At 41.3% G+C, this 13,548-nt stretch overlaps 2 protein-coding genes across 6 annotated transcripts in view; one reads left to right on the plus strand and one right to left on the minus strand.

Annotated features, from left to right (window-relative positions):
* The window catches only part of LOC141954386 (uncharacterized), a 123,725-nt gene that overhangs the window by 30,324 nt on the left and 79,853 nt on the right, over positions 1 to 13,548 (plus strand). The gene's annotated exons all lie outside the window — the stretch shown is intronic.
* NGF (nerve growth factor) overlaps positions 8,250 to 13,548 on the minus strand; it is a 33,958-nt gene continuing 28,659 nt past the window's right edge. For 3 of the 4 annotated variants that reach the window (XM_074893831.1, XM_074893830.1, XM_074893832.1), the window contains 2 exons: positions 12,424 to 12,564; positions 8,250 to 9,128 (listed from right to left, as the gene is read on the minus strand). In XM_074893831.1, the coding sequence (XP_074749932.1) occupies positions 8,397 to 9,116 (720 nt within the window). In that variant the 5' untranslated portion in view covers positions 9,117 to 9,128; positions 12,424 to 12,564 and the 3' untranslated portion in view covers positions 8,250 to 8,396. The remainder of the gene's footprint in view (positions 9,129 to 12,423; positions 12,565 to 13,548) is intronic. The other variant, XM_074893829.1, reaches the window with a different exon arrangement.

Consider the following 13,548-nt stretch of genomic DNA (forward strand, 5'->3'; position numbering starts at 1 on the left):
GGGATTTGGTATGAGAAGAATGTTGATAATACACTGATGTTTTCAGTTGTTGCTAAGAAATCAACGACTTTTCAACTTCCCATGTCCTGCTAGTGTGCAGGTGTACAAGAAGATGGGAGGGAGCATGGCCAGAGCAATGGACCCAAATTGGCCAGTGAAATACTCCATATTGTATAACGTCATGCTCAGCATATAGAGGAGGGTTGTCCAGGAAGCAGGGGTTCTCACTTTCGGGATTGCGGTTTTGGAATCTTGTCTTCTCTTGGATCGCTAGCTGGGAACTGGGTTATCGGGTATCGGTCAGTCGGTGGTGAGCATCAGCTGGTAGCTAGCAGTCTTGTGCCAAAAAGCAGCTGCATGTTGTCTGTCTTTTGCCTGGTTTTTACAGTTCAGTGATGCAGTTGTGTGCCATAAATCTAATAGTGTAGTTGGCGAATAACTCTGAGAGATACATGTTAGATGGCTGTTGAAAATGGTGTTAGTGCCTAACTGTTCAGGATTTAGCTTGTCTAATAACTTGCTTCAGTCCAACATCTGAAAAGTTGTTTGCTTCAGACTAACAATAGCCCTTGCAGAGTTTGTTGTGTTTGGCTTCAGTGATGTGCTTTGGGAGTGCACTCTGAAAGAAAACTTCAAGAACTCTTGTCTTCTTAGAATGACAGAACTGGACTTCCATCATTAGTCAATAAACAGTCCCAGTTTAGAACAGCACTTTCCCATTAGATACTGCCTTTCCTATGTTACTAATCACCTAAATTTATTTCTGTGATACTGAAATCTTCTTTTTGCTCTCCTTGTCTATTCTGATTTTATAGTCTTAGGAAGCTAATGGAGGACAAAGGACTTTTCATACACTTTTCACATTCTGATCACCTTCAGTTTTTCATCTTAGCTAGTTACATGCAACTGTTCTGATTCAGAATATTTTTAACATGAACCTCTAGTTTTACTGTTTGCTAAACAATATTTATGGCTAAAATTTCTTGTAATCGTTGTCAGTTGATGAAAAAGCTATTGAAAAATTTGTACAAAATCCATCTGCTCAGGTTTTTACTACCTTAATATAGGAAATTGGTTTTCACTGCTTTCTGAAGAGTATTCTTAACTTTCTGTAGGAAAACAGAATAAACACTTGCATCTTACAATTATAGGTTTGACATAGTGGACATTATCTAGTGAATTGTACATACTCTTTCATTATTACCTATTCAGTGGCTCTTTCCTGTGTTCACCATCCTCCACCCCACTTAAAATGTCATCCCAGGGTGTTTAAAGACTCACAGTACATGTATTTTTAGAAATTTGAGTTCCAGTCTGTGGGAAGAACCTAGAACCAAAGCAATCATTTGCAGTTGGTGACATTAACACTTTTTTCCCCTTCCTTTTTTTACTGTGCGTCAAGTCAATACGGAGTGAAAATGAATAGAGCTCGAATGTTACTGCAACATATCAAACTGAATTTTTGAATTAGTACACAGCTTAGCTCCTAAATCAGACAAGTTCTGTTTTAATTAGAACCTGTGATAAATGTCTTGTTATTTATTGGTTAATAGATCTCTCACAAGGGAATTCAGATTGTGTATGTTCTTTCCTGCCACAATTTAACTTGTTCTCAGAGTTAGATTCTGTGCAGTAGATCTGGAATCTAACCAAATCAAATGATTCAAGAGGAAAAAGGAAAACCGAACAAAATCCCCAGAGGATGCATATGATCAGTAGAAACAGCAGATGTGCTTTTCACAGAGATGCTGGGAGCATCTGCACTGTGTTCATCAGAGGCTAAAGGTACTACCTAGGTTGAATGTTATTGCACAGCTTTATGACTGTATGATTCATTTCTCAAATGAACATGCTTTGGATCACAAATTTATGGGCAAGATCTTGCTAAATGCCTGAAGAGGGGCCACTAGATATGCTGGATTATGTAAACAGAAGTGATAGAAAAGAGACAATCCATGAGTCAGTGCATTCACTACAGGCTTGCTTTTTCCAGGCAGAAGGAGCCATCACACAGTAACTGAATTTAAGTGAAGCACCAGTTTGCAGAGAAAGTACGGTGAATTTTGTACTTTAACGCTGGCAGGCAATATTCTGTTTAAAAGCCATGTGTGCTAAAAGCAATGCTTCAAAAGAAAAAGCCATATGCATTTAAAACAGCAATCCATTTAACTGATTTAGACATGGGCATTTTGAGGTTTTTTTGTTTTCTTTTGATGTAAAGCAAGAAAAATTTGTCCTCCAGAACAGTTTAGCAGAAGCACAGTGAAGAACCTCCTACCCCACCCTGGTGACTTATAGTCAGATTGTAGTGTCCCCATCACTTGGGCAACAGGTAGCAAAATGATGGCCTTCCTGAACAAAGATGCACAGCAAAATTTAGCAGCTTCATTGTTCCTCTTAATTTCTTGGCGAGTTTAGGGAAACCCTCCAAAAGCTATGAATTTCTGATTCCATTGAAGTATTTGGTGCTGTCTGAAGTCTGGAAGGACTCTTAAGGAAGACTCAAAGAACACTGGGGAAGAGCTTGCTAGATTGCAATGATTATTTTTACTTTATCAGGAACAGTTATCACTGGGAGGATAAGGACAAAATATTTTATCTGATAATTTGAGGTTAATGCCTGGGATCTGCTATAGAATTGTGTGCATAGGAAAGAAGTGGTCCTCTGGTCAGAGAACTCTGTCCTGGAGAAATTAAGAGTTCTCAAGCAAGGCCCCCTGCCTGCAAAGCCCTTCTTGTCTGCTGTTGTCACGCTTGGGATGTTGTCTTCTGTTCTGTGCTGTGTATTAACCTTACCTTTTCTTGTCTGAATCAAGGAAATACCAAAAGCTGATTGGGCTGAGGAAAGCACGTCTCTGAATGTTAGCACTAAGGTGGTGTACCTAACGTCACCATTTCTTTAAACTATTATGAAGCTGTTTTACTCTTTAACACCAACCAGACCAAAGGAACATCCATTTTTCTAACGAAAGGTTGGTCCTGTCGTGAGTCCCTCCCTTATGCTGACTAAAACCAATGGATGCCATCTCCTGGCCAGATTGGAAGCTGGATAATTCTGTCTTGTATTTTCTTAGTTTCAACCCTGCCCCCTGTGTCCAGGTGTTCTGCTGAATTGTATTCTTTAAATATTAGATTGCTGTGTAGTGGTTTTCTGTATTTTGTTCCACTTCATGCTGCGACACTTGGTGTTCCTTAGTTTTTGCTAGTTTCTTTTGACTTCATAAAGCAGCTTGGTTGAAGGGTGCTACTGAAGTTCAATGTACAGTCTTCAACAGTTACGCAGACCAAATGATGGGATTCAAGACTGCATATCAGGTCCAATGACTGTTATATAATGCTAGATATACCATATCAGAATAGCTTATTTGTAGGCATATGGAAGCTGGCTTCTAGAGCAAAGAATTCCTCCAGAAGACAGCCAGAGAAAAGTGAAAATACAATACACAGTGATTCCAAGCCCGACGTGTAAGTTCCCTGACAGTGGTTGTAATTGCTCCAATGAAAGATGTTGCTTACTAAAGAAAAGCTGACAAGGGTGTGGCTTCTACAGCATTTCTTCTTAATTGCATGTTTAAATAAGGGATTAGATAATGAAGCAGCAGTGTAGTGCAAGGGGTGAAAGGAAGCATATAGAGAAAGCACGACTGTTATTTAACCTGTCTCCTTCTATGTCAATGTCAAAATTTCCTGTCTGTATTGCAGTTGAAGTGAAAATAATCGAGACAAGGCCCAATGAAGTATAACTTGGTTGCAAGTCTAGGCATTAGAATGGGCTTTCTGGCATTCCAGGCTTTTGGCATCAACTCAGCAGTAGGAATGATTGCATAACCAGTAGGGATTCAGGCATGTGTTGTCGTTGTCCCCCCAGCGTGTCCGCACCCCCCCCCCCCCCTTCAGCCAGCCAACCAAAACTGTAATATCAGCAGTGATGAGAGGATGAGTCCCATGCTAGGTGAAGGAAACTGATTATGGTTTTCCATCTTTCTAGAGAACAATCTGTTTTTCTCCAGGCAAAATTTAACCTTCATTCCTTAGCCCAAATGAGCAGTAGTGAAATCGTTGGTGTCATGCATGTGGCATTTGGCTAAAGGTGAAACCAAGTCTGGGCTGATTTGCTTTTTAAATAGAAGGATCTTGGTTTTCTTTCTTTAGAATCCAAAGCGATGAATTCAGATTCTTGTAATAGTGACTTATTTACAAGTTGCAGACTTACACAACAACTATGTTGATGGTTGATAATGGTTGTCACAGTTTTCCAAACAGCACTGAATCAATTCGCATGTATTTGAAAAATTACTTACTTCAACGCTGAAAATAGGTATTTCAAATTAGAATACATAAATGTGCATTGTATTTAATCTGCGTAATCTGTCTCTAGAAGTTCTATCACTCTTATATGTTAGTCTGATACTCCTCATGGGTGTACTTCCCAGAAGAGCAAACTGAAGACAGGTGTGTTCCCTCTTCTGTACTCAATGGCCAGAAATCATTGTGTACAACAATCTACTGTAACCTAATCATGTAAAAGATCAAGTCATGGCAACTGAGATGATATCTCCGGCATCTCTAGCTGGATTTTATCTCTGGGGGAAAAAAAATTAACAGCAGCTCAGCACTGGGTTAGTTTTCTAATTAAATCTTGATGTAGCCCTTTGCTTTTAAGATACCAGTTGTTGCCCAAGGAAGCAGAGAGCAGTCAGGATAATCAGTGACACATACACACGCTGATTCACCTCCTGGAGGCATTGTGTTCTGAGACAGAGTTGCTAAGTATGATGTGGGAAACACTGGCTTTTAAGATACCCTCGCAAAGTGTTTGCATAGAGGAATTTTCCATGACAGTTCACCTGCTTCTGATGTAGGATGCTAAAAGATACTTTTTATTGGGATGATCAGAAGGTTCTTTATGAAAGATGTCATTGGCTGCACTATGGTTTGGAAGGCTAAGCCTCCAGGGTATTAACAACAGTATCAAAAATGCTCTTCCAGGTTGTGTTCTGTTTCCGATGAACCCAGCTTGCTGTGCTGTAGACCAGTAGCATTTGTGAGTTTCTACACAGCAATTATTGCATGAATTTTGTACTCCTCCATCCGAAATTCCAAAAGTATGGGGCCATGTTTAACATAACTGAAAATGTTCAAAAGTTGGGTGACCACTGTGAGCACGACTTCAACAAAAAGAGTTATAATCTAACTCTTGTTTGGAAGCATGCAAATTGTGGCAAATGTCACTGAAAATTGTGTAGTCCTTGCATCTCACTCGAGGCAGAAGCATTTCTGGCAGATATTTGTCTCTGTTCTCTGGCATGTCCAGAGATGACAATTCCATATACCTCCAGGCAGTCAGACTTGTACTTCATTTCTGGCTGTTCAGGGTATCCTTATCGTATGATACTAACTTCTTTTGACTGCATGAAACTCTTTGCTTGGGCTTTGACAAGAATACGGCTCTGTTGCTGGAGGTAAGAGAGGTGTGATGCCAGTTACTGCAAGAATGGCTAGGACTACTGTTGTTTTAAATACTAGTCTTTAAATGTGGCACAAACATCTGTAAGTGGAATGAAGTTTGAGTGCTGCAGGGGGAATCTTACAGACTGGGTTTATGTAGCTATGGTCAGAGATGGAGCCTTATCTTGCCATCTAAGCACACAGTTAACACAAAAATTGAAATATGGCAATAATTCTCTTTCTAAGAATGCCCTTTTCCAGTTTTTCTTATTTTATAATCATAAAGCCCCACATTCTTACTAATTTCTTGAAATACTTCACCACTTCTCAGTAGATCATTGGTCACATCACTGTGTCACATAGGCATAACAATAGCATATGTGCAGGGAGAAAAATCATGTACACCCTTAAAATTTAAGTTAGAGGCTTGAGTTTGTAGCTCCTAAGTCTGGTATTCCAGATTCTGCAGTTAACAGTGGGATCAAGATCAAGCGTGAATACATTGCCCTGTCCTTTTCAGTCTTCCACACTCCCTTTTGAGACCTTTTTTTATGATCAGGCAGGAAATGTCAGTAACACAATAGATCATTGCATGAAGCATGAACCGGTAGTCTAGTTTCAGTCTTGGGAGCACAAAATAAAAATCAGCTGAAGGGATAAATGTGGAATAGATCACATCAATATCTGCAAGACTACATAAACCCTCCCCCCCATAATGAATAGCTAAATGTTTATTAATAGAAATTTTAATCAAGATCCAGATTTAGAACAGTAGTTCCTAGAGCTTTAAATGACAGCTGTTTGTCCCTTAGACTGTGTCTTGTAGGTAGTGGTAGTACCTCGTTCTTGGCAAGAATGTGCTTTAAGGTGTAGTTGGGGGAACTCCTAAGTGGACTGGATGTGGAAGGAATGTCAGCTCCCAAGATTGCTTTAAGAAGAAAGTAATCAGTTTCAGGGCTCTTTGAAGAAATGCCAAGTCTTACACATGTTTGGAATTACCATATGCATTCATGAGACACTTTCAATTGCAGTTTTGTTATGTCAGTGGTGAAATAATGGCAGTCTCCATAAACCTGGAAGTCCTGGATGAGTAGCAGCTTCATTTTTCCCTAGTCGCATTGTGTCCTGTATGGTAAAGAGCACTTCTAAAGCAGAGTTGTTAGTTTTGTCCATTGCTTTAAGGCCACCAAAGAGCATAGACGGGACTCTGTTACAATTCTGCGTTTTGCTTTGCTTCACAATACTGTTTGTTTCATTGGTCTCCCTCCATCTCTTGTGATGACTGCCAGGTGGCTGCCGCTGCTGTTGTGTTCTGCTACTGTGTCAGAGCATCTGATGCCTACGTGATTGCACTGTAAGCACTCCTTAGTCGTCTTTGCCTCCCCCTGCTCCAGAACAAGTTGTCATTATTTGGAGGACACAGGACAGTCAGGAGCCTGCCCTCCCCTTGACCTTTCAGATAACTGACTATTCATGCAAATATTACAAATATGTTCTGGAGAGAGAAAAACATTCTCACTGGAATATTGCTGTCCCACACCATAACCACCTACTAGAGGGGGCTGAAAAGTGGTATACCACTGATTATCAGGAATGGTCTTTGTGTCAGTGCCTTCCACTTCGCACAGAGCGGCACTGTCATATCAGAAAGCATATCTTGCCTAGGTTTGGTTATTTCCACCGGCACTATTTTACCACAATGCGTTTTCTCTAGAGATCTGCTGCCCTTCTTTGCCGTTTACGTGGAGGAAGCAAACGTCAGGTCTGCTTTTTTCACTGAAGAAACAACTGTGCATGAGGGGAGGCAAGGGTGAAAGTGTGCCCTTTAGGATTTTGAAGAAACCAAGCAGAAAAACCTTAATGGTATTTATTTTGAAAGAGTTTCTGCAATGGATAACAGCTGCTTTTCCAAAGGAAACAATGAGAGAAACTGTAGCGTTATTCAGTGTGTAATGACTGAAACGCCCATCACAGGCCTCAGCCTCTACTGTGTACTTCTAGAAACCAATGTTTCCCAAAGCACGGAAATTATGAGCATAGGGTTATTTCGGGGGTCCTTGCTAAAACACACCCTTGGTGATTTTTTTTTTTTTTTTTTTTTTTTTTAATTCTATGATGCACGAAAAGACTTGCTCCTATGGCAACTCCCCACTGCCAGACTACTAGCTTGAGAGAATTTTCAAATTTTAATTATAAGCCACATGAACTTTTAAAAATTAATATATGTATATTGCCATTTGCAACCACATCACTCTAATACAGCTCAAGTAATGAGCTGTAAAATACCATTTTAATGAAAAAATACATACATTGAGATTCTCTTTTTGTGCAGTCAAATGTTCCAGAATAATTCAGAACGAATTATTTTTGCAGTGAAGATAATTTGGCAATTTTAAAAGATGCACTGAAGGTCTTCCTTAGAAATTTATCTAGCAACATGAAGAATTAGTACCAGGAGTTCACTAAGATGAGTAATTATCTAAGATTAAGATCTTTATGTATAATTAGTAAAACTGGAAGCACATTTTGAAAGGTGTTTATCATTCCCTTGGTAGGTGGATAAAACATTTTACTAATAAATCTACAAGATTTTCACAGTAAACTGGTAGGTTTTGTGAGGAAAATTCTTTTGTTGTGGAAGAGAGGAATATGTGTGAAAACTGTGTGAAAAATGTTTTCTTTTTGTAGAATGGCAAGCAAAGATTGTTCAGTGGTCCTGTGAACATTGCAGAGTTGGGCTGAATGAGACTAAGGTGAACATCTATTGAAGGGTTCTGCCAGTAAATAAATTGCAAAACACAAAAGGTTTTCAAAAGAGTTTAATAAATAATGAGGTTCTTTCTGTACTGTATAAACTATAAATATGCCATGCAGTCTTTATAACTTAAAATAATTTACAGACTGAGGTAGGGGGGTAGGAGGATGCTGTCATGGGGTTTAGATCCATCTCAGGGTCTCCCTGACTTCCTGCTGAGCACACACACACAGGCTGTGTCAATTCGAATAAACCGCCAGGCTGCTTGCTTGCCCTCCATTGTCAGCGCTTTGACAAAGGTGTGTGTTGTGGTGCAGTAAGAGTTCCAGTGCTTTGCATCGATCCCTCGGCACCCACTGGAGACTGGCTTAGGGTCCCTGCACTTGGTCTCAAAAAAATACTGCTTAAAAATGTTGTTGTTAATGTTGACCTCTCCCAGCACTGTCACCTCTTTGCCTTTAATGTCAGTGGCTGTGGTTTTGTCCCCAACCCACATGCTGACACTGTCACACACTGAGAACTCTCCCCGGTGTAATACGGGATGCGCAGTCCTCTTGGTCCTGGCAGTCCTGTTGAGAGAACCTGCACTGCTGAGGAATCCCATATTCTGTCCTTGCCCTGACACTGGGGGGGGCTGTGTGCTGAACAGCACCCGAGGAGACCGGAAACGCCTCCTCTTAAAGAATTTGGGGTCCATGGTGATATTTATAGCTTCTCTTCTACCTATCGTCCAAGTAGAATGGCCGTGGGCTGTCTGTGGAGCTGCTGTGGGAATGTGGTGTCTGTTACTCCGGTGGGTATTGACCAGGGAATGTTCTGCAGGATACTCCAGTGGAGCATTGTCCTCTGACTTTGGAGCTGCCTGTGTGCCGATCAAAAAAGCTATAATCAGAGTGTAGTACAGCATGGACATTACGCTATGCACCTAGAACAAAAGAAAAACGTGATGTTACTGTAAGCTATGCTGGCACAAACGGATGCCGTTGCTGACAAATTTATAAGATACTTAGGATCATAATGATTTCATCAGGTATTCATGTGGGTGCCAGATGTTCTTCCGGAAGAGCTCATTCAGACGGCATAAGTGTTCTTAATAAAGCGAGAACATTAGAAAATAATAGCTAGATTATTATTAATTCCTCTGGTATTTGTTATTAGAACACTGTTTATGAAGCACTTGTTTGGTGTTATTAATGTGGAGACCATATGGCAACAGCATGTTCCCAGGAGTAAAATCTCCAGTGATTTTTGCAGCAACCTTTTTGGCCAGGGCTGGTCTCTTGGCTGCAAATACCCTGCAGAGTAATGAGAGCAGAAGTAGTCCCTTGGCTAAAATAGCTGTCCGTGCAGTTAATTTGTCTGCAGAGGTATCCCTGGGGCTAGGGTGGGGACCACCAAGCCGGTACTTGTGCAAGGAGGGGAGCCCCATTCAACAGCCACACTTACCTGCCATGTGGACAGGCCCCACCACTCTGGCTGGCTCAGCAGCCTCCAGCAGCCTCCATCTATCCCATCTGCCCTTCTGGGACGCACCACATTGCTGATTCTGGTCAGATAAACCCCAGGCTACTTCCCAGAAGAGCTCTGGCATCATTTGTCACAAGGGCAGATGGGATTTTTCCATGTTGAAGCTGCCTATTAGGACAAATATGGGTATCACGTAGAAGCACCGTGGGTGCAAGGCTACTTCTGGGTTTGTATAGCATATCTACAACTGTTGCGGCCATAGTACTGGAAGTTATGTACCGGGAAACACCTTTGTTTTTTCAGAGGGCTGTGAGCAAGAAGCTCCACAAATGGCACTGCATAACAGATCCAGTGCCAGTGCTAGCCTTCCTTCAATTTGGAGAATATGTGCATCAGTTTGGGTGTGGAAAAGTGTAAGACGAATGTCTAAAACTTTGTTGAGAACAACTTTATGCTAGAAGACCAGGAGCAGTAATACCTTGTTGGGTAACTACCATGTGTTGACTAATTCAGCCGCATGTTGGGTTAACACATCAGCAGCAGGCATCCTGGGAATAAGAGACATTTAAAAAAATGATCTGAAATTGCAGTTAAGGGCAGACATTGTATTTCCTCTGTGAAGACTTAATAAGCAGAGACAGGGTATAAACAGAAAAAACTACCAAGCGAGGCTCCTCCCCTGTCTCTTTGCCTTGTTTTGCCTGACATGTCTCAGCTGGCCCTGAATTACACTGTGTCCGGCCAGCAGGCAGGCAGCCGCACATAGACTGGACAAACAGGGTTTTGTAAAAGAGGAATCAGGCTCTGCAGTTCCACTCTGATTTCCCAGCATGTCTTAATGTTTTTTCTGGGTGTGGGTCAATTACTGTTGAAGTTCCCCCTCTCTCTTTCTGTTCAGCTTTTTCAGACTAGAATCCCAAGCAGCACGAAAGCAGTCAACCAGGGCTTTAGCTTTGCTAGAGCACAGTCTTGTAGAAAATGCAGAACCCTAAGATGTCCCATAGGATCTTGTGCGGATAGTCTTATCTTGGACAAGAGCTGAAATTAAATAAACAGCAGTGTTTTTTCAGGTCTGGACAAGCATTTAAGAAATCAGCAGGAGATGCCAAGTAGAGGTAGTGGCTGAAGAGGGTGAAGATGCTACAGACCCTGCATCAAGGGGAGAAAAAAAAGAAAAGAAAGGCCAAAAGCCACATTAGCAGTTGTCTGTGCAACAATTGGGCTGGAAGAATTGGGGACAGTGATGATGATGAGAGTCAAATCTCTCTCACAGAGAAAATCCTTACTGTTCCAAAGCCACTTTAATTTGCTTAAAACAAGGCTGAGGGTTGCTGCTTTCCCACATGCTGCTTGTGCTTGAGCAGTCATCATCATCTGTATAAGGAAATAGAGCTGGGTGTAGCTCAATAGCTCCGCTATGCACGATTCAGAGAGTAACCCCTTGTTCTACAACCAAATTAAAATCAGATGGTTCATTACATCTCTGAAGAGTTAGTTTTCCTGACAGAAATGTTAATGGAAGAGGTTTGCAGAACAAAATCCAGGCACAATTTAGACATGCCAATAGCAGCCTCAACCTATTGTGTTTATACATAAACCTTTTTTTATTATTTCCTTCTATAGGAAAGAGACGTTGCAATGTCAGCAAAGAGCTGTTTCTGGTTCTGTGCTGTACAAGATTCACTGCTCTAAAATGCAGCTACATTTATCTCCCTTTTCCGAGTTTCTTAAGTTGCATATGCTAAGATTATTGCTTTAAGGCCATTAACACAAAGTCAGAAAGATGTCACCTTCTTGCTTTTTTTTTTTTTTTTTTTTTAAACTTGGCCTTGTATTTCCTCTCTTTGTGGTAAAGCTTTCTGTGGGGAGTGTGGCCCAAACACAGACAAAATATATTTGGGATACCTGGTAGTTTTCCTGAAGTTTCAAAATTGAATCTTTTAATAAATTATTAAATTAGTGGAGAATAGAAACTGACAGATTAAAAAAGTGGTCTGGGCTTGATGACAACCCAAGCAGAAAAAGTTAACATCGAACAAACAGGTATGCCTTAGACTGTGAGGACTGTGGACTACTTTGCTGACGCGTACAGATCTTTTACAGGCTGTTTTGGGGGGTTATTTCTAAACTTTGTCACATACTTAGTTACTAGACCCTTTCATGGTGCTTTATAGAGGTGTTCGCAGTGCATGCCAGGTGCAGCCAATCTGAACTTCCAGGGAGATGCACAGCTGCTGATTTTAGTGCTGGTAGTACATGGGTATCTGTTTGTAACATTGGCCACAAAGGTTATTGCAGGCATTTCAATGCTAAAAATACAAAAACTGTACTAAACCAGGGGGTGTTTAATGAGAATTGTGACTTCTAAGTGGACCGTGTCTCATTATAAGTAAGTATTCCCCACAAAAGATACGATGTCTGGTGACAATAAAAGAAGACAGAGTAAGTAGAAACTCCCATTTTAGGCAGACAATAGCTAGCTATTGGGTATCAGTGAAGCAACTGATTTAATAAGTCAAAGAACTAAGCTTTTCCAAAAATAGGAGTATTAAGTGCGAACTGCCCTTGTCTTCATTCTCTAGAAGACAGACCAATGATTTTTTTAAGTTCAAGATGATGATTCTCTTCCCCACTTGAGTGTTGGTCAAGTGTCATTTAAACACTTCTTCTGGTGTAGCTGTTCAGGCTACTGTGTGATACCAGTAATAGACAATTTCAGTCTGCTTTGAGAAGAGTGTGTGTGTTGTGCTTACCTCTGAGTATACTGCACAAAAAACTTCTCCCCCAGCAAGGTCTTTATTTCATCCAGATGCTGAGCTGGGGTTGGCTGCAGCATGCCATCGGGCCAGTTTGACTGCGTAGCTGAGTCTGGGAGGTGCTTATTCTGCCTTCCACTAGAAGCAGAAATATTTGTTTCAATAATTAGCCAGCAAGTAAGTGTTTTCAGTACCATTTCCCACTTGATAGCAGGCGTACAGGGACAAATCCACTTGCTTGGCTCTCTGAACTGTGCCTTTTTCACTGTTACGGTGTAGAGCTTGTCTAAAGTGCAGTTCTTGACTTTCAAGAGCAGCACATTTGTAATACAGAGCTACCTTTATTCAGCAGCTTTACCAGACTGTGGTTAACAGTCCCCTGCTCCCAGTCCCTCTTGGGCATCTTCCAGGCTCACCAAAAACAGGAGTGATACAGCATAGTGAAGCAATACCTGCTGATGTCACTGTCTGAGCTCAGTTTGCACAGTAGTGATAGACAAACGAGGGCTCAGACCCCCCATCATCTTTGGGAAGCAAGTCCGGTTGCAAGTAAAGGCACTGCAGGTTGTGTGCCAGGAAATGTGGATGATGTAAAACTCAGCAGCTACTCTGCATGGTTCTCCAGGTTCGTCTAAACAGCACTATCACCAGCCCTGGGTCCTTTTTCTGTCACAGTACTTCAAAATGGTGCGCTCCCATTGTCAATACGCAAACACTCAAAGCCAGAGACATTTGTAGTACCTGACATTTGTAGGACACGAACTACGTGCTATCCACAAATTGGCCATGTGTGCCAATCTTAGTTACACAGTTCATGCCCCACGCTTTCTCTTCTTAACGATGCCCCAAATGCTGGAAGTTCTTTAGAGACCCAGAAGGAGGATTGCATGCATACTACTGTCCATTCTGAACAGCCAGTGGAAGTACCTTTTGTTTCTCCTTTGAGTTTTTGTCAACACATACAGTAACATTGTCAGTGATTGTAATATTTCATGTGAAATACCAGCTACCTACAGGATAGTTCTAGCCTCCCCCATCCCCCTATCACTGTTTGAGCTACCGGTGAAGAAATACAGTTGCAAAGTTGGCTGAGATGTTTTGTAGTAGTGTCATGTTTAGTGA

This window comes from Strix uralensis, chromosome 24 (assembly GCF_047716275.1).
Source record: "Strix uralensis isolate ZFMK-TIS-50842 chromosome 24, bStrUra1, whole genome shotgun sequence".
Taxonomy (NCBI): domain Eukaryota; kingdom Metazoa; phylum Chordata; class Aves; order Strigiformes; family Strigidae; genus Strix; species Strix uralensis.